Source organism: Chelmon rostratus, chromosome 18 (genome assembly GCF_017976325.1).
Source record: "Chelmon rostratus isolate fCheRos1 chromosome 18, fCheRos1.pri, whole genome shotgun sequence".
NCBI classification, from domain to species: Eukaryota; Metazoa; Chordata; class Actinopteri; order Chaetodontiformes; family Chaetodontidae; genus Chelmon; species Chelmon rostratus.
Genome location: NC_055675.1, coordinates 2,786,369 through 2,805,583, shown reverse-complemented (window position 1 = coordinate 2,805,583; position 19,215 = coordinate 2,786,369). Strand labels below are relative to the sequence as shown.

General features: G+C 44.3%; 1 protein-coding gene across 3 annotated transcripts in view; it reads right to left on the bottom strand.

The window, feature by feature from the left end:
* Positions 1 to 1,796: 1,796 nt before the first annotated feature.
* The window catches only part of fynb (FYN proto-oncogene, Src family tyrosine kinase b), a 70,363-nt gene continuing 52,944 nt past the window's right edge, over positions 1,797 to 19,215 (bottom strand). The window contains exons 5-14 of one of the 3 annotated variants that reach the window (XM_041959082.1): positions 17,680 to 17,778; positions 16,644 to 16,747; positions 16,168 to 16,317; positions 11,757 to 11,921; positions 11,254 to 11,409; positions 9,596 to 9,775; positions 8,572 to 8,648; positions 7,411 to 7,564; positions 5,547 to 5,678; positions 1,797 to 3,406 (exon numbers count right to left, since the gene is read on the bottom strand). In XM_041959082.1, coding sequence (XP_041815016.1) covers positions 3,198 to 3,406; positions 5,547 to 5,678; positions 7,411 to 7,564; positions 8,572 to 8,648; positions 9,596 to 9,775; positions 11,254 to 11,409; positions 11,757 to 11,921; positions 16,168 to 16,317; positions 16,644 to 16,747; positions 17,680 to 17,778 — 1,426 coding nt within the window. In that variant the 3' untranslated portion in view covers positions 1,797 to 3,197. The remainder of the gene's footprint in view (positions 3,407 to 5,546; positions 5,679 to 7,410; positions 7,565 to 8,571; positions 8,649 to 9,595; positions 9,776 to 11,253; positions 11,410 to 11,756; positions 11,922 to 16,167; positions 16,318 to 16,643; positions 16,748 to 17,679; positions 17,779 to 19,215) is intronic. The other 2 variants (XM_041959080.1, XM_041959081.1) reach the window with 2 other exon arrangements.

The following is a 19,215-nucleotide window of genomic DNA, read 5'->3' as shown; positions in this document are numbered from 1 at the left end:
AAGTGAAACATGAACGTTCAAGGCGAGTCTCCACATGGCTGTTGGGGCTTTTCTGTTTGAGACCCTGATTAAGGCTTAGTGAAAGCTGATCAGCTTTGGCTATTTCTAAAAAAAAAACAAGTCTTGACTTTGAGACTTTTTTGTAAGCGACAAAATGATCACCTTTCAGTAAAAACTCTTTAAGTCTTATCACAAGACAAAGAGAGTTGGTCGTCAAGCATTTCTAGTACTCATGTGCTCATACGGAGCTACAACAGATCAGCTGTTCCTGTCCTGAAATCCAGACTGAGAGGGAAGCGCCTGAGCTGAGGACAACAGCAGGAACAAGTGTACGAGGACGGAGGAGAGGATGGGACCGACCACAGGGGAGACACAGGGGGACAAGAAGTGTCCGTTGAACCGAGGAGTTTTGAGGTCATGACAAATATTAGCCCACACTTTACACCTGCCATCAGTATCGATCCAGAAGTCAAACAGCTCAGGACAAACAGAGGCGGGAGACGCTGGCTGATACCAGAAGAAAACCAGTTTGGGACACTCTCCTAATGGGAGGTGAGAGACGCTTTACTGCAACAGCTACAACAGAGCTGTCACACAGACACAGGTGTAAAAACATTCAAAAATGGCAGCATGCCACGTAGGTGTGCCAGCCTGCTCTGGTGCATGCTGGCTGACGGCTCAGTTCAGGCCTATTATGAACTTTTAAATTACTTTCACCGTTTCCTGCTGTGACACTGGAAAACATCACAGATGAGAAAGGTCTCTACAAAAGAAGAGGTCTCTAAAGTGGGAGAAAACAGGGGCAGAAGTCTGTAAAAACAAAGAGGGAACTGCTCTTTTCTCCTGCTCCAGGCTGTGCTCAGCTCTGCGTCGGCTTGGCACCTGTCCCGTTTCTCTACAGGAGCTTCACCTCACCTGTAGCCGGCACTTCACACCTCCACGCTGTTCGACATGCAGCGCTGCAGGACACACTGATGACCAGCCAGGTTAGCTGGCACTGAGGCATGTGTGAAACGTCACAGGGCACAGGTGTAACACATAACATTAACAATGGCCAAATTCCATTTAGCTGCTTCGGTCTCAGGGCTCTGATATCAGGCATGCTGTCTCGCCGTCTCGGCTTTGCTGGGACACTTGAGTAGAACAGAGCCAGCGTTAATGTTATTGGGTTACTGGTAATGTTATCCACAGTTTTCCTGCTATAACAAGTCAGAGCGTCCGATATGAAGCAGGTCTATTAGAGATCATTGAATATTCTCTGTTATGATTCTCTTCAGGAAGTCTACACTGAATAATAAGGGGATGCACAGAGAGATCCATTAGCAGAAATTAATATTGCAGCTCAACTTGATAGTAAATGTTGCTTCTGATTTTCAATTTTTTAAATTTAAAAACAATGCATTTAAAACTACAAAACAGTTAAAAAACTATCATTTAACAGCCAACTTAAAGGGGCACTCTACCAGTTTACCACATCAAGTTCTCTTTACTCAGCGGGTGAAAACTGTTGTATAATGTCTTCTGAGGCTCTGGGGGAATTTGTCAAGTCTGGAAAATAACCCTGATGATGTCATCGGGAGCTTGCTGCACATTAGAGAGCAAAAGTCTGGGAAAGTCTCTTGTGAGTTCACTGACTTCATGAAAGTGAATACAAAATAGCTGAAGAACCACGTTATGTCTTCTGTGATCACATGAAAGACTTTAGTACACACACACACACACACACACACACACACACACGAGATGGACCAGTTGAAGTATACAAACACTGGCATGTGGAAAGGAAGTGTCTTGGAAAGAGTGTAAAATGTTTATTGTTCTTTTCTGAAACGCCAAATCACCGGAATAACAAAACAAGTTATGTTAAAAAATGGAAATGATGAGATATAAAGGAGGGAAGTTAGCGACACTTAAAATCATTTAGCTGTACAACTGAAAAGTGAGGGGTTTCCATTGGCCACGAGACCATCTGCATTAAGACCAGATCAGGGCTGGGTTCAGTTCATACTCAGCTCGGTGGCTTCCTGTTCTGAGCTGCAACATGATTTGGCCCCAGACCTCCGCTGAACATACAGTACAACTGACTAGGGTCACTAATAGGGTTAAATAAAAACATACTCTGTAAAAACTCAAATACTGAGAGAATATAACCTTGTCAGTAAAACCTAAAAGAAGAACAAACTCAGGAGGTGAGGTGGTCGGTTCAGCTGCAGGTCGGCGCTCTGCAGGCTCAGGTGGAGGACGTGCAGGAGACGAGGAAAACGCCGCTGTCCACACGCAGACTTCCTGGAAACAAGCGTGCTGACGAGGAGCGGCCCGGGCATGGCCGCCCAAATAAGACATACATTCTCTCCTCTTAAATTAACTCGACCTTTCTTTCTTCCAGCTAAACCAAAACACGCGCGGTAGAAAGACAGAAATATTTCCACCCAAATTTTCTCAAAATTCTAAGCGTGGAGGGATATGTTGAAAATCCTTCCACGCTGGGCTGTAATCTACAAAAATGTGACGTATATCATTTGTAAAAGAACCATTTCCGTACAGCAGCAGCCTAACAACTAGCTCTGAGAAAGCTTTGGGGGGGCGCAAGAAAAAAAAGGCTGATGGAGGACTGCGTCATGATCGTCTTCACAAGCCTCGGCAATACTACGAACTGAAAAGTCAAGAATAAAGCAATAATCTGGGATCAATCTTTATACACGTTACGGGAAATGAGAAAAAAATATATCGAGGCTTCCAATTCAATCTCTAGAAAAGAATAGAGGAGCTACAGTATAATACACGGACAGATTAACTGTGCTGAGATGCTTCTCTTCCTTTGCTTTTAGCATTTTTATCATTATTATTATTCTGTGCAGGAGAAAATAAAATCTGAAACAGAAGCAAACAAATAAACTAAAACAAGCCTTTCTTATTTACATTGAATACAGGTATTTCATTGCATTATCACAACCCCAGTTTACTCCGTCCATCCTCCATCCCACCTCAACTTCCCTAATTATCGCATTTGCAGAGTTCAGACACTAGGGGGCGTGTCAGAGACTGAGGGTTGTGTTTCAGGGGTTGGTGGTGGAACTGAAACGCTCGGGTTGAGCTGAGGAAGCTGTACAGATCCCTAAAATAAAGTCCTGGCTGGGGAGGCTTCAGAGTTTTGGAACAGGCCCCGGCCACGGGCCGACCCCGAGCCACAGAGGGGCTTAGAGGTTGTCCCCGGGCTGGTACTGAGGCTCGGTGGCTGTGAAGTAGTCCTCCAGGAAGGCTTGCAGGTACTCGAAGGTGGGCCGCTCCTCGGCGTCCTTCTTCCAGCACTGCAGCATCAGCTCGTGCAGCGAGATGGGGCAGTCCTGGGGGCACGGCATCCTGTAGCCTCGCTCCACCTGCTCCAGCACCTCACGGTTGTTCATGCCTGAAAGCCAAACACGTGCAGGAGGTGAGCGACTGCCCCAGGAGCTCTAAAACAGATCAATATGACTGCAAATTTATTTAAAGCAGCAGCAGCAGGAGCTAACGAGCTAAAAGCTACACGCCCTTAATCATAAACAACAGTCTAGAGTGCAGCCGACACCTGAGCAGCTAACTGTCAAACTGATGTATCTGCTGACATGATGCTGTGTTTGTTTGTCCTCCACATCACCATCAAAATGAATTTGATTTGATTTAGCATTACTGATGCATCCCACCATGCCACCACACACTTCCACTCTTCATCATCACAGAATGACAAGATAAAAGGACATTTATCGCTATGCAGAGACAAAAGGAACACTTGAGTTAGCCTCAGTGACCTTCATCACAAACAGACAGCCACCTCTACATCCCATCGGTACCAGTCTTTTCTCACCATGCTGAATCTGCAGTTTCTTTAGTCGAAAACCAAACCTTTAAATCATCCGGAACCAGTCGTGTAGCGTATTTTAGAGGAAAGATTAATGCTTTTATTCTATGACATTAGCATACACTCCTCTCACTACTTTTACTTAGCTACTGTCTTTATCCATATATACTTTAATGCATGGCCTGCTGATCCCAGGTCTGCTGAGGCTCTCTAATGCCTCTGTTCACAGCTGTAGAATAATGGATGAATCTACAGCTGGGACATGATAAGACAAAACATCCCCGGCCTCTTTTGATTCATTTTTTATCCACTATCAGAGTTTTGATTTTTAAACAGCACCAGCAGTGCAGCTCTATAGTGAGCTCCAGGTGTGAACACTGGTCTGAGGTCAGTAGTGCAGCTGACACTAAGCATCAACTCCATCTATTTACACTGTTTACCTTCATGCCCACATGTTAACACTAAATACGTGCAGTATATCAGGCCTCAGCACTGCTGCCTCTCCTGCTTTCTCTGGTAATGTAAATATCCAGACAGTGTTTAGTTCGATGAGGTATGGTCGTCCAAACAGCCTGAAGAGGAAATAACAGTGAAGACGCACGTGGGAAATAGCTCTGGACTATTGAGGACTGGACGGTCACCATGATTTCTGAGCAAATATTCTATTTGTCCTCACGCTGAGCCATACAATAACCATCTGCAGGTAATGCCCACCATAGTGCCACAGAAAATATGAAAGTAGAATTCAAATTGCAGCCTAGTTGTTGCATGTTGCAACTTTTTTAACTTCAGTTACATTTTCTACAATCGCAGGATGAAACAATCCAAACCGGTCGCAGCCACACGTCGACCTGTGTCGGAATTAAAAATGTCGAGCTTCAGGCGACAAAGGAACATGATGCACTGTTGTTGCCCCGGTTACCAGAGCGCTCCAGATAAATACCAGGTATGAAGCATCCATGTATATAAACACTGTGTGAGCTAAATGTGTGTCCCTTGTAATCATTCTCTGATTGTAAGTCAGAGCTGTGTGATTTACTGTTCTTTATTCAGACAACACATGACAGCAGTCTGCCAGTATTTTTACTCACAGTTTCTCAACACTGAAGTCATTTTTTTTCAGTATATGCTTTCTTACTGGCTATCCAGTCGTTATTCTGATGACTACCAGAGTAAGGTAACAGTGCTTTCATTCACTACACATTTGGCCACCACCAACCCCTGTCAAGGACCCAGACGGCCTTAAAAAGTTGCTAACACATCTGTTAGCATGATGCTGCTCCCTCAGCTCACTGCGTGCTAACCTTCCTCACCTTCTCCCCGAAGCAAAACCGGCCCACCAGCCCCATCTGGACAAACATGTGTTTCCCTCCCTGCATGGAGCTGCACTCTGAGTACACTCTGTGCCCTGACCCAGACTCCCCCTCGCTTTCTCTTTTAGTTTCTGTCTGAATTTCAAGTTGTCCCACAGGCAGCAGCGGTAATTAAGGGTTATCTCACATTCTGGAAGGGCATGGAAGGTTATCCAAGCATTAAAGAACCTTTTACTCCCATAAACAGCAGGAGGGGCTGCCTGTTGTCATAGCAAAAGCTGTGTGTTGTTTGGTAACAACTCTGAGGTTTCTTCTTATCAGGCCACTTTATCGACGTGTCCTGAGTGGCTCAAGCTGGAAGCTACACCGCGCCGGGCCTCCTCCACACTTCTCCTCACCTGGGTATGGCACCCGGCCCTTTGTCACCAGCTCCGTCAGTAAGATGCCAAACGACCACACGTCCGACTTGATGGTGAATTTCCCGTACAGCGCAGCCTCCGGGGCGGTCCACTTGATGGGAAACTTTGCACCTGCAGATGACATAAACATCAATAAAGTGAACTCATCAGCAGATCAAGATCAGTTCACTCTGCCATGAGGAGAACTGCTCAGCCTGAGTCTTATAACATCTTGTGTGGCTAGAGGAGCTTTCTAAGTGTCAGGGCCTGTTTATGCAGAGTGTGACAGATCACAGCGTCTACATCTATTGTGATTCAAACATATGGCAGTTCCCCCTCATACTTCAGAGATGAGACAGTCTGAACACGTCTTGGAGATGTGAGCCCTGCATTTGAGAAGAGCCACTTGGACATCAGCTGTGTGCACAATGGCAAGCGGATGACTCGAGTCCATAATCATAAAGTCCACAAACACAGAGTAGAGCTTTTAATCATTAAAAGCAGGAGTAATTATTAGTTAATTGTACTTGCCGTCACAGGCTGTAGGCTGTGTGTGCGCCTGTGCCAACTCCTCTGCACCTTTGTGACGACAGTGTTTTGTGTTTTGTGCAGAGATGTTGCCATGTGTGACAACTTATGTGGCTGGCTGAACTTATCGCAGGTGAAAACCGGTACGTGTATGCAGTGTGCTGTTTCATTCCATGTTTTTTTTTTCTTTCAAATTCAAAGTCAGTGGGCCTTATTGGCACTCATTCACACCTACGGGCAATTTAGACTCACCAATTAACCTAACGTGCATGTGGGAGGGAACCCACGCAGACACAGGGAGAACATGCAAACTCCATGCAGACCCAGATTCTTGCTTGCTGTGAGGCGACAGTGGAAACCACTGAAGCGGCGAACCACTGCCCATTTAAACTAATGTATTAATTAATGACCACTTCAGTTCTATCTGACCAACTGGAGGGGCTCAGAATATACATGTGATTACAAACACTGCTATAACCTGGGCGATGTTATTAGAGAATCTGTCAGCTATAAAGAAGGCCTTTCTGCCTTTTTTCTCTATTTTATTTGTCAGGGGGAGATGACAGCATTTTCTGAGCACAGACAAACCACCAAACAGCTGTTATGAGCTCAACCATCAGATTAACCATCAGGGGGATGACGGACATGTACAGTGTACTGGGTGTTGACAAATACTTTTGCTATTGGTCAGTTAATCTAATATGACCCATATTTGTAGCAGCAATTGAAAAACATCTTTCATAAGTGTTTCTGTTACTTCCTTGTTATAAGATTGGCAGTAGAGAGGTGACAGGGCAGAGAGAGATGCAACAGAGGACCTTGACCCCATTAAGAAACACCGTTTTCTGACCTCTGAATCGCTGCCTACACCTCTGATTTTTTTCAAATAAGTTTGGTGTTATGATCATCGATGGCTCCCCGGTGAGAAAAACAAGTGTTGACCAGCGTGAATGAGAGAGATACAGCTGTGCAGGTCCACACTAGAGTGTGGTCCACATCTGGCTCCAGACACTCCAGACAGCTTCAAAGGTCAATCCCAGAATAACATTCATTTCTAGGGAACATCTCTTTGTCTGTCTGTGCAGCAGGGAGTGTCTGCTCTCTGCTTCAGTGTAACACGGAGCAAATATTTGGAGCCCACTCTGACTGAGGCTTCACGGATAACTATTGGCTTGTCATTTTGATTGTGGGCGTGCTGCTAATTTTGCGGCCCACTGAGAGAATTTCCTCCATGACCTAATGCAGTCATAGAGTATGTGAATGTGCGTGGGCGGGAACATTACATACGTGCATTTAACATCATGTGTGTTTGTGAGAGAGCGGCGGGAAGCCCCACCTTGCCGAGCCGTGTATTCGTTGTCTTCGATGAGCCTGGCCAGGCCAAAGTCAGCGATTTTGCACACCAGGTTGTCTCCCACCAGGATGTTGGCGGAGCGCAGGTCTCTGTGGATGTAGTTCATCCTCTCGATGTAGGCCATGCCCGCTGCCACCTGGATCACAGCACAGGGAGCACGGTGCATGAACATTCACTGAAAATAAACTTCCTGGTATGGTTTCCTCTGAATAGTTTTTTCTAATTACTGATAATATTATAGCGCTACTTCATTTATAACTTTCAATGCGCCAAGAATCATTGGCTGGCAGAGAAAGCAAAATGTCACCCCCACCCAAAAAAAAGACAACAACAGCAACAAAAGATGTGGAGACAAGTGATTCTGTCGAACAGGAGAAGAGCTTGTTATGGAAGGAGTGTGAAACAGGTTTCGTTAAGGAAAAAAGTCTCCTGTATGCCCTTGGGTTTCAAATGTCAGCAGTTGATGGTAGTTCTAGCTCATATTTTGACACTTTTCCATTAACATTCTGGCCGAACAAGCCTCTGTGCTGTTTTACCAGCAGAAAACACAAAATCAGGTTAAGGGAAGTTTCATATAACAGATATCCTCTTACTTACTTACCTGCTAAGAATTTGGGTCAGAAGAAGATGCTCGGCTATGGGCTGAATATATTACTAACATGATAAATTATATAGAGATAGACATTATGGGAATATGTGTTTTTTTTCTGTGCTATTCAACTGAATGAACAGGCCCTCAGGTGGTCTATTAATGACAGATACTGTAAATCAAATAAATGCTGCAACTGCTGTTTTACGATACTGTTCATGATACTCAACCCTTTCTGTTTATGTTTCAAAATAAAAGCCTAGCAGGAATGTTAGGGATTAGGCCCACTGAGCAGCATCTCTGCAGGAAATGCTGGGTTTGATTGACAGTAACCTAACAACCATTGCAAAACCGTGAAGTAGAAGCCAATCAATCAATCAGTCACTCAGCTGACTGACAGAGAAATTCAATTAAATAAAGTTTTTAGCATGGTTTTAAAGCATCTGAGTATCTCTTTTCTGGTTTTTCAGGAGACTGAAACTGACTCCTGTCACTTTCCTGTCACAGAAACAGACCAGTGACGGTGCAGATAAAACAGAGTGATCCAGGCGTACCTGCGCTGCCATGTCCACCAGGTTAGGCAGCTTCAAGCCTCGTCCCTCTCCATCCTTCAAGAAGTCCAGCAGGCTTCCTACAGCAGACAGAAACAGATGTCTGAGGCCAGTCCACGTACACAAAGAGACACCGAAGACACAAGCTGTACGTCTTAGATCCATCAGTGAATCAGTGGTTCCCTACTGGCCCCGCCCTTTACAGGAACTGCTTGTAATTCAGCGAATACCAACCACAAGTAATAATCTGACATCTGAATGTTTTGACATGAAGTTTGTAATTCGCCTGTTAGACAGTTAGAGGGTAACTACAGGACTGAGTGACTTGAAGATCACCACAAATACTTCAGACATTCATAAAATTTCACACTGAGCCTGCTTTTTGAAAACTCGTCCTCCTCTCCAACTAAACGGGCTGACCTACATGTGGCAGCCTCTGCGTGCAGCAGACACAGTGATGCACATCAAAGTTTCCATTCTCGTGTTCTCTGCTGTTTAATGTGCGTCCACAGCTCTTTCTTGTGGGGTTTCTAAATTCCAGTGTTCTGAAGGATTGTTTTGAAGGCCTTAATCATCTTCAGCCTCTTTGAAACAAAGGCTTTACCAAACCAGAACAGTTGCTATTATTCTGACTCGAATGGAACAAAAACACTTGAATGGAAAACAAAGCCTACGTGCATACTTGTGCACAGCGCCATATGTTTAAATACACACTAGCACATAAAGAGCTGCACTGCGCTTTAGATTTTGACCATTTTGTGCATTTTATTGTGCATCAGTTTTTGCTATTGCGGCAACTCAGGTCAAAGAAAGCAAAGGGGTGAAAACTAACCCTATTGATTTTTTTTGCCCCACAAGCAGTAGAGCTGTCCGTTGATGGGTCAATCCATCTATCAGCACGATGGACTTTATGAAACTCCATTACAAAATTTGCAAAAACTCACTGGAGCTGAATGCTTTAGCAAAGAACTGTATGCATGCCTGTAGTGAGCAGTGTGGATATATGCATGTGTTTGTCCTCATCTACCTTTGCCCATGTATTCTGTGACGATGTAAATGGGCTCCTCAGACACCACAGCGTACAGTTGCACCAGCTTGTCATGGCGGAGTTTCTTCATGATCTGAGCCTCCTCCAGGAAGGACTCGGGGGACATGGTGCCAGGCTTCAGAGTCTTCACCGCCACTTTAGTGGTGCCGTTCCACGTTCCTGGCACACGCACACACATGCTGACATCAGTACAGCAGGAGCATTGATTCATGTTCAAATCGCATCATTTCAAAGTCAGACTTGACAACTCTGCCGTCTAACCTGAAGAGCTGATTGGCGGCTGAGAGTCGACGGCAGTCAAAAACAGGGGGAAAAGTCTCACTTTGAAATGACAATGAGGTAAACATGCAACACAGAATGAGATGAGGAGCCCATCTGTAATTCTCATCCACAGAGGTTGTGCTGAAGGATAATTAAATGGGTTTGAGATTTAGAATGGACCTTGATTTGAAATGGCTTTTAAAAGCCAGGAGAGGGATCCAGCAGGGCTTTGAGAGCCACAATACACCAACACAGGAGCAGATAATCCTTTGTAGGATGATTAACAAAAGCAAGCCTGTAAGCTCCTCAGTGATTGCATGCCAGTTAGCGTCACACAGCGTGGCTATGCCACCGATGTGCACTGCCTCGAGCTACCGTGTCAGAGCACAAGATATGGATCACTGTAATCACTCCAATAAAGCAGGACTCCATTTATCTCATTCTGTGACAGCAATGGATGCAGGAATATTAGTAGTGACCCAAAGGGAGGACGGAGCCTTTCAGCTAACATTTGGTCTGCATATGTTTGCAGGGTTTGGGGGTTTAATTTACGAGTAAGCTCATAAATCAGTGTAGGCTTCTTGAGTGATGCAGCTGTGCACATTTTGGGAATCAGGATTGAGCGGGTGACAGTCACCTGCTGGGTTGTGAGGTAATAGGATGCCAAAGGCTGGGTGTTATCTGGGAGGGGCCCTATATGATAAAAACGGATAACCTCATGTTCTGCAGTTTGGAAGTCCAAAATGGCCAACACTAAACATTAGGAAATAATAATTACTAAATTCTTTGCAGTCATAAATCATCATCAAGTGTTTTATGATACATAAGAAATGCTCCTTTAGCCTGCAAGCCTCTAAGTCGACTAGTGTATGTGTTTTATTGACAGGAGCACCGAGACACACTGTACACAAACTAGCACTGGTAACTTTAGTGTGCTAGCTAATGACACGGACCACACCATTTATATCTAAACTGACAAATGCTGACGTTTTACAGTATGCATAAGCTGTTTCCAAGCGCTTCCCCTGACTGGCTACTTAGCTTTGTCGCCTGCAAACTAAGCACTGCACCTTTTGTCTCTGGATATTTGCTTGCTAGCTCTTTTAGCAAACAAAGGTGTAGGACCAGACATGTGTATATGTTTACACTGTAGATGAGAAGCAGGCACTTGCTTGTAATGCCATTAAACTAAATAATATAAAAAATATACATTTCAAGTCACAGGATACATCATTTTCAAAACTACACTGCAGCAGAAAAAAATCTCCATGCAATTAAACATTGATTGAATATTGACCATTTTGGAGTCCCGTACTGCAGAGTGCAGTCAATTAAATTATAGCAAAGTAGAAACTGGTAGGGGGGGCAGTCCTTACCGTAAAACACATCAGCAAAACATCCTGTCCCCAGCTTTAGTTCCAACTCTAGTGCTTCTCTGCTGATCTCCCAGGCATCATGACTCAAGCCCACAGTGTCAGGAATGTAGTTCACACACACGCCCGTTAAATTAAAGCACAAACCATCCGCACTCTCTACAGGGGGAGGGAAGGCAAGGCACACAGGGTTAACTACCACGGAGAGGAACATGCAGTGAGGGACATGGAAGGGAGCCATCTTCAGACTGCGAGAGCAGAGTTTCCTGACACACTGGATGTTTTTCCAGATGATTTTGGGAGGGAGAGCTCAGAAAATAGAAGTATTTCGCTGGCAAAAGCCCCGAACTGAGAATTATCAAAATTTCCTGGCCCATTTAGCCATTTGATCTCCTCCCCTCCTAGGCCAGATTATTTGCTGGTGTTTTGGAGTCAGTCAGTGTTTCTGCTGGCTCAGTGTGGCCCCTCCATGCGGCCTCTTTTTCTCGAGGCGACTGGATCCGTACCCATCCAGACCTCCCCAAACTGCCCGTTCCCGAGACGCTTGATGAGCTGCAGCGACTCCCGCGGGATCTCCCACACGTCTTTGGTTTTGACGGACAGGTCGGCGAGGCGGGGCATCCCTTTGTGGCAGGGAACCACCAAGCGACAGCAGAGCCCGGCAGCTCGGTCTACAGACGCCACGCAGCGATGCACAAATAAGAGCATAGAGAGAGACGTACAGAGAGTTATCAGAGCATTCAGCAGGAGAGAGGAAAGCCTCAAAGCAACACGACTTGAAACAAGGACGACAAAGAGCGGAGTAGACATGAAAGCAGAAAATCACTTCCTCTCGTTCTGCTTCCTGGATGGCACACAGGCTGCTTCCAGGTCAGGGGATCCAGCCGTAATCAGTCTAATGTGCTCTCCATGATCCTCGCTGATCGTCAAATAAACCAGAGCGCTGCCAGTTTGTATACATCTCCGATGACGTCATCAGGATTATTTTGATGATGTCATGATGTTTTTTGGCTTGGTCTTTTTTGGGATCTACTAATCTTTAATGACAAGACTGCATTACAAACTGGGGGTGTTGAGTTAAAAAAGGGCATTTATTTTGCAGGGATGTACTACTGAGTTGCATTATGGGAAGTGTAGGATCCAATACTTTTGAATACTTTTACCTTTGAGCCGTACAGATTCTGCACAGATTCTGCACAGACTGTCTCTTTCTTTCTCTCTATTTCAGATTTTGGTTGATGTTATTGTTTAGAATGGTGTGATGCCACACAGGCTGGACACTAATGCGCGACACTGAAATAAACCAGCATCGCTATATGAAACTTTGCAGTTACGCTTTAGTGATATGTGTTAGTAAAATGTTATTTAGGGCATGATTTTCAGCACTGCACATCTGTAATTATTTGTTGTGGCCTCATCTTGTTGATTGAATACATCGTAAAAGGAGCTCATACCGCTCAGAAGCTGCAGTATCAAACAGAAAGTATAGGTTCTATGTTATGGCTCACTTTGGCTAATGGCATCTACGACTCGGATACACTTTACGATAATGGTGGTAATTTATGTAAAGAGTCAGCTCCGGCCGTCAGTCACTCTAGTCATCTGGGAAATGGACATCTTCAGTTGTTGTTAAACAGAGACGCAGCGGGAGGACTTGTACCATGACAAGCGTTAATGACCATTCTTGTTTAGGCAACAGAGTGGTACTCCAGCTGCGTCCATTTCCATCGTCTTTATTGGCTGTGGACGGTTGTCACTGTTGCTGATGACACCGTCATCTGTGTCATGAAATCAAACATCTCTTGCTTTTACTCTGGAGGAAGCTCTCATGTTTGCCAGTGATTGATTCAGCCGATGGATTAGGGAACAGTTTCCGTTGGTACTTCCATGCTGATATCTAGTAATTCTGCAGGGACAAAGTGACCCCTCTTTCCCCTTGCTGGCAGCGATAAGGCTCCAGGTTTGTTTGCACGGGGCAGTAAAGATGAGATAAAGGCCTGCATCTCACCCGTGGGAGTGTTCAACCTGCAAGTCGGCCATCAAAGCCCATCTGGGCCGCCTGCCTGCTGCCTCAGCTGCTCCACTCAGACATCAATACAGCTCTATGTTCACTCTGCTGGCTGTCACAAACCTGTCAATATGTGGACCATATCTACATATCAAAACAGCCAGTGTTTCCCACAAAGGTGTGGCAGCTTCAAATGCTGAATTTTGTGCTTTGATCAGAGTAAGGTCAATCCATTAATCCCAGATGAAAAGCGGATAATATTTTAAAGGAAGAATCTGTCAATGCTCGAGTTTTGTGCGGTCAAAGCGCTTAATTCAACTTGCTTAACTAGATTTTGTCTGATATTCAGTTTTAGATTCCTCATGAAAAACATTGTTTCTGTGAATCAAAGCCACTACATGGCTCTGTAATTAATAACCAAATCTGAGCACTTTTCATTTCCAAGTTTGGAACTGCAAAGTTTTAAAAAAGGCACTGATCCAACCTGAGGACACTGAATGAATGAGCTGAAAGCAACACACAGCCTGCACCAGTTTTCACCACGATTATCTCCTGTGCATGAGAAAAAGCTCCTGCTATCTGCATCATTTGAAAGCTCACATATATATTTATATATTATATTTATATGTTGTGGCTTTAAAGCGCCACTATGCAACTTCTGCTGAACAGTGGCTGCTGTGGCCACAAATAGCAAATGTAGGATATTAGTTGATTGAATCCCACAAGATTCTTTTGACTCAGTCTCTTTCAAGACATCATCATTATGTTTTCTTTCATTTTCATAAATATGATCAGTATTCAGATTTGCAGCCTAGCAGATTCTTAAGGCCACATGTGTTATTCCTTTCTTATCCTTTCAGTTGCATCTGAGGAATAGCTGCAGTAAATGATGCCAGATATAATCTTTAACTCTTTAAAGGCATTAAAAACAGAGGAAAGCAGAAAGCAATAAAAGCACAAGCCCTGAAAAGAGTCAAGGTTATTTGCAAAGACGTGTTGTCGGCCCCACGCGTCATCAAGAGTGGTGATAAAATGCAGGGGGACGGTTAATGTGCCATGACAACAACACTTAGAAAATCCATTGTGTTGATTTTAGGGCTTAATCATCGATATATCAATGTGCCAATTAGAGCATGACAGAAAAAATATGATCTTCTCAGTGGGAGGAGCCAGAGGATTAGAGTGAGAGAACAAATGTGAGAATGAGAACAGACTGAGATACACTTCATCATTACTCTTGGACAGAGAGTAAGAGCAAAAAACAAAAGAGAACAAACTTAAGAAAGAGACAGAGAGAAGAGTACAACAATAATCGCCGTCTCATCCTGTAAATCTGATTATCAAACACGTGTCAGCGGCACAGATGCAGTGGTCACCTCCTGACAGCGCTCACAGCCAGGACGAACAAGCTCCACACACATGAGCTCACAGTGATGTAAATGCTAACTCTCTGCCTCCCTCTGCTCCAGAAGAGTGCTAACAAAGTGGCTTTCTACTCCAGCTGCGACATCATGTTTCTTGTTCACTGCTCAGTGATGCTGCATTCAAAATGAATGTAAATCCTAATAAATACATATACGCGCCTGTAAGGTAGCAAAGCAGCTAATTTGACACACAGCAGCTTTCCATTTCTTTCCAGCTGTGCTTATAGTTAAGTGGCACTTTTTTTTTCCTGTATGTGAAAATGTGCTGTTAGACTAGATGCAATTATAGTGTAACAGTGTCTGCTTAATGCATTCTGGATCAATCCAAGGAAATGGACACTGGACAGAGGAGAACACTGACGGTGCTATTTTAGCTTGTGCAAATCGGTCCACAGTGTCAACGCTCTGCCTCCATCATAACAAATCTCTCTGGCAACATCGTCCATTTCCCTTATTAATGGAGAGTGGGCCGTGCAATCCCTCATGTATATATTTAGCCTGAGCCGTATTGCAGCCAGACCACTGAGGGGCAGCCTTAGTGGTTTTCAGGCTACAGTACAAACCTTATTTTTTCAGTGCTGTAGGTCTTAACATGCACTAAGCAATAACTTTGTGTAAATCATAAATATAAATCACATGTTTAGAGGCTTTGCATCAGTGATGCAGCTAATTAAACCAATTCCAGACATCGGGTATGGTCAAGATATACAATAATATGATGCCACCTAATTTCTGGATAATGAAGTCCTTCAAACATTCAAGGCTGCTCAAATGTAAAACTTCCTAACGAAGCTTTAAATCAGGCTTATATACCATAGTTAAGGATTTAAAATTCACTTATCACTTGTGCTGAATAATGGGACGCAGCAGGTGGACATGCAGCTCCATCAGAAACATCTCTGAATCCACAGTAGGGTGCATAAGTTATTTTCATAACATGTTAGTTCTGATAGTAAATTAAGAAGAATCGCCTTAATGATTGGCAGCCGTCGATATACGATCCAATTGTCAGTCAGCACAAGTCTAACACATGTTTCACTGCTGTTTCCTTCTGCTTCTGTCCAGAAAACATCCTAGAATGACCCAGAAGAAATCCAAAAAGTAGGCGGAATATGTCCGCTTGTGGCTAATGCACTGGAGTATGTTCTATAATTCACTAGAGAAAATGCTAAAATCAACCAGTATACGCCCAGAAAATAATGAGGACATGTCCTGAAGCGAACCAGAATGCTTCTTAAAATTACCCAGAATAAATCCTAAATTGAACCAGATTACGTCCTAAAATGAACCAGATTATGTCCTCAAATTAAGGCTAAAACCTACGTTTAATTACAAACTACAGTTAATCTACAATAAACAAGTCCTAAAATAAAGGTGAACACTGAAAATGGTAGTATAGTGTTAAGCAGTATTGTTTACTCTAAAATTCACATGTACAGTCGATACAGTCGCAGCCTAACGTCATTCAAAGCTCGGTCTCTCTACCTGAGTAGTGCTGAACCAGCTGCTGCAGCGTGTCAAACTGAGCCCTGGTGGTGATGTAGTAGCCGCCGCTGTCCAGCTTGCGGATCTTATAATGCTTGACATGGTCACCCTTCACATCGTCCCAGTCCCGTATGGACAGGGAGAAGGCACCTGGGGGGCACACAGTTCAGGGGGTGAGACGCTGAACATCAAAAACTAACAGTCTGACCACGCATTCAGCCCTCTCCTGAAGTACTTGGCATTTGAAAACATTCTGCAACACAAACAATCATTACGCAGTGAGTGTTGAGGTTATACACACCATGTGGGAAATATGAGAAAAATTCCACAGGTTCCACTTGTAATTACACTCTCAGGCTGATGTGAATGTTTTTTTCCCCAGAGGCTGTGAATCTCTCATGGCATAAACACACAAACACACACACACACTCTCAGAGTTGCGCAGGTTGACATTGTGAGTGTGTCTGTGGTTTTACCCTTAGTGGTTTCACTCTCCCGGATGAGATAGGTTCCTCGAGGGTTGCCGGTGGACAGCAGCTGCCTCTCCGCATCCTTACGGCCCAGTTTACCAAAGTACCAGCTGCAATTGCATTAGAAAACAGGTTCACTGAAACAGCGGAAATCATAATGCTGACCTCCTGACTTTTCCTTCTAGTGACCCTGTTAGGCCAACATTTCCATTTGGCAAGAAATAAACATGCACAATATGCAGGATATAATAAAATGAACAGGGCAGCCTGCTGTCACTGCTGTAGGAAACGTGAGCGGGATGACACTAAAGTACGTATTTCACGGATGTAGATCTGTGTTGATAGCCAGAGCTGCACACACACCTCCTCCCTGTTTTTAATCCCAGCATGCTCCAGTGGGCTCATAATGAGATTCTACGCCACAGTGAACTGAATGAATCTTTATTCAGAAACCTTAATCTGACTGAAGTGGCGGGTGGGGGTGGAGGTGGGGGGTGGAGATGAAGGTCTGTGGCAGCAGTAGATGCTCCACACACAGGATGAGGATGATTAAAATACAGGTTTCTTCCTTCTTTTCCATTGCTCATATGTCAGAGTGAAACTTAGTAGAGTGTGTATATGTTCATGCTAAAAATGTATGCACTCGATGAACTGTGCAGTAAAGAAAATCAACCCCCACCAACCTGGATATATTTACCTCTCACTCAGAGTCTGGCTGGCATTTCAAATTCTAAATCCATCTCTTTATAGTGTCACAGAAATGTCATTTTATCAGGCCAGTAGAAACATCCGGCCTGGTCAGAAAGTAGAAACTGGGGGATGACGATGACCTTTTCTCCTGAATTTTGCTCCTCAGAAGGTTAAATCTGCACGTGTGGCTGTCAGTCTGCGGCCTCGTGCCCACTAATCTTGAGCTACTTCAGAGCACATTCTAGATGAAAGTCACTGGTCCTGGACCAGTGTGCTGTGGGTCTCTGAGGAGCATTCTCACACACACACACACACACACACACACACACACACACACACACACACTACTTACTCTTCAGCCTGGATGGAGTCCACTGGAGCCACGTAATTACTGGGAATGTAGCCGCTGCCACCGGTGGTGAGCGAGCGAGCGTCCCACCAGTCCCCCTCACTGACGGAGAGAGAGAGAGACAGAGAGGGAGAGAGGGAGAAGAGAAAAACAGAAGACACACATTAATACACTTTATTTCATTTGCCACTGAACTCATCAAAGTACAGTTTATGTTTGTGCATGTGGAAAGCACACAGGATCAAATGAGTCTGTAGAGAGTAAAGCAGAGGGCAACATGTTGCTGTAGAAAGGCAGTCTGAGGGCTAACCTGCAGCCACCGACACTAAAAAGGTATATAGGTATTGTACACACTGTATGAATTAAGAGGAATCAAGAACCAGTCAAGATGAATGTACATTGCTGAAGGAACAGTTGAACATTTTGGAAAGTGATGATTTGCTTTCAGTCACTCGTTCATTATTTATTATAAGTCATGTGTATATATAATATTTATGTACAGAATTATTCAAATGTAGCATCTTATTATTATCTCTTATCTTATACTACCTGCATCCTAAAAGAAATAGATCTACATTTTATTAAACTGAATAAAAGTCAAACAACATTTTAAAACATTAGAAAAAGTCCACATTTTGAATCTAAAAATAAGCCTTTCTTTCCAAGAGAAGGTGAGATGAGATTTCAACATCGACCTCCTGTCTGCGTGGTGCGTGCAGCGCTGCAGTCAGGATGTGGTTAACCAGGCTAAGCGTGAACGGCGAGCCCGGCTCTGTCCAAAGTGAAAACCTACCAACATGAACTCTCTAAGCTGTATCTTGTTTGTTTAGTGTACAGGGAGTCATGTGAAAAGGAACAAACTGTGGTTTCAGAGTGAGAGTTGCGTGCTTTGACTGTTCCGCTGCTGACAACTGCTGGGTGCAATGTTGCAGGTCAACAAGAAATACATCAGCTCCAACATGCAGCGCCCTCGCAAAATACACGTTCTTCTGGCTATCAGCAGAGCATCTATGTCTCTCTTGTTTAAGTTTGTCCAGAGGCTAGCCGTTTCCCCCTCCGTCCACTCTTTACAGTCTGCTGAGCTCGGCTAACCCCATTCTGACAGCAGCTCAGTATTTCACACACAAACTTGACACTGATCTCACTTGCAGGAAGACGGCATCTACAGGTATTTCACAAAATGTTAAACTATTCTTTCAAGGTAAATAAAGCTCAACTGTTTGGCTTCTCCTGCGTTTCAGCCTCTCTACTCAGTTGCTGAAGTGTGACGTTACTGACACGATGAAGAAGGGTGTCTGCTAAATGTTTAGAAAGTAAAAAAGAGCCGAGGAGGAGAAGGGAGGAGCGGCTCCTTAAAGACCTCTCAGCCTGGATGCCCACGCGGCCATTAGTGTCTTCCTCTGATGTCCTCCGTGCATCTCTTCCTCGCTAACCACCATCTCTCTTTGGGCTCATCCACCCCTCAGTGCGCCTCCAACTCTTTCATCAGTCCAGTCGCTCAGCTACTCATCTTCCATCTGCCTCCCTATCTAACATTTC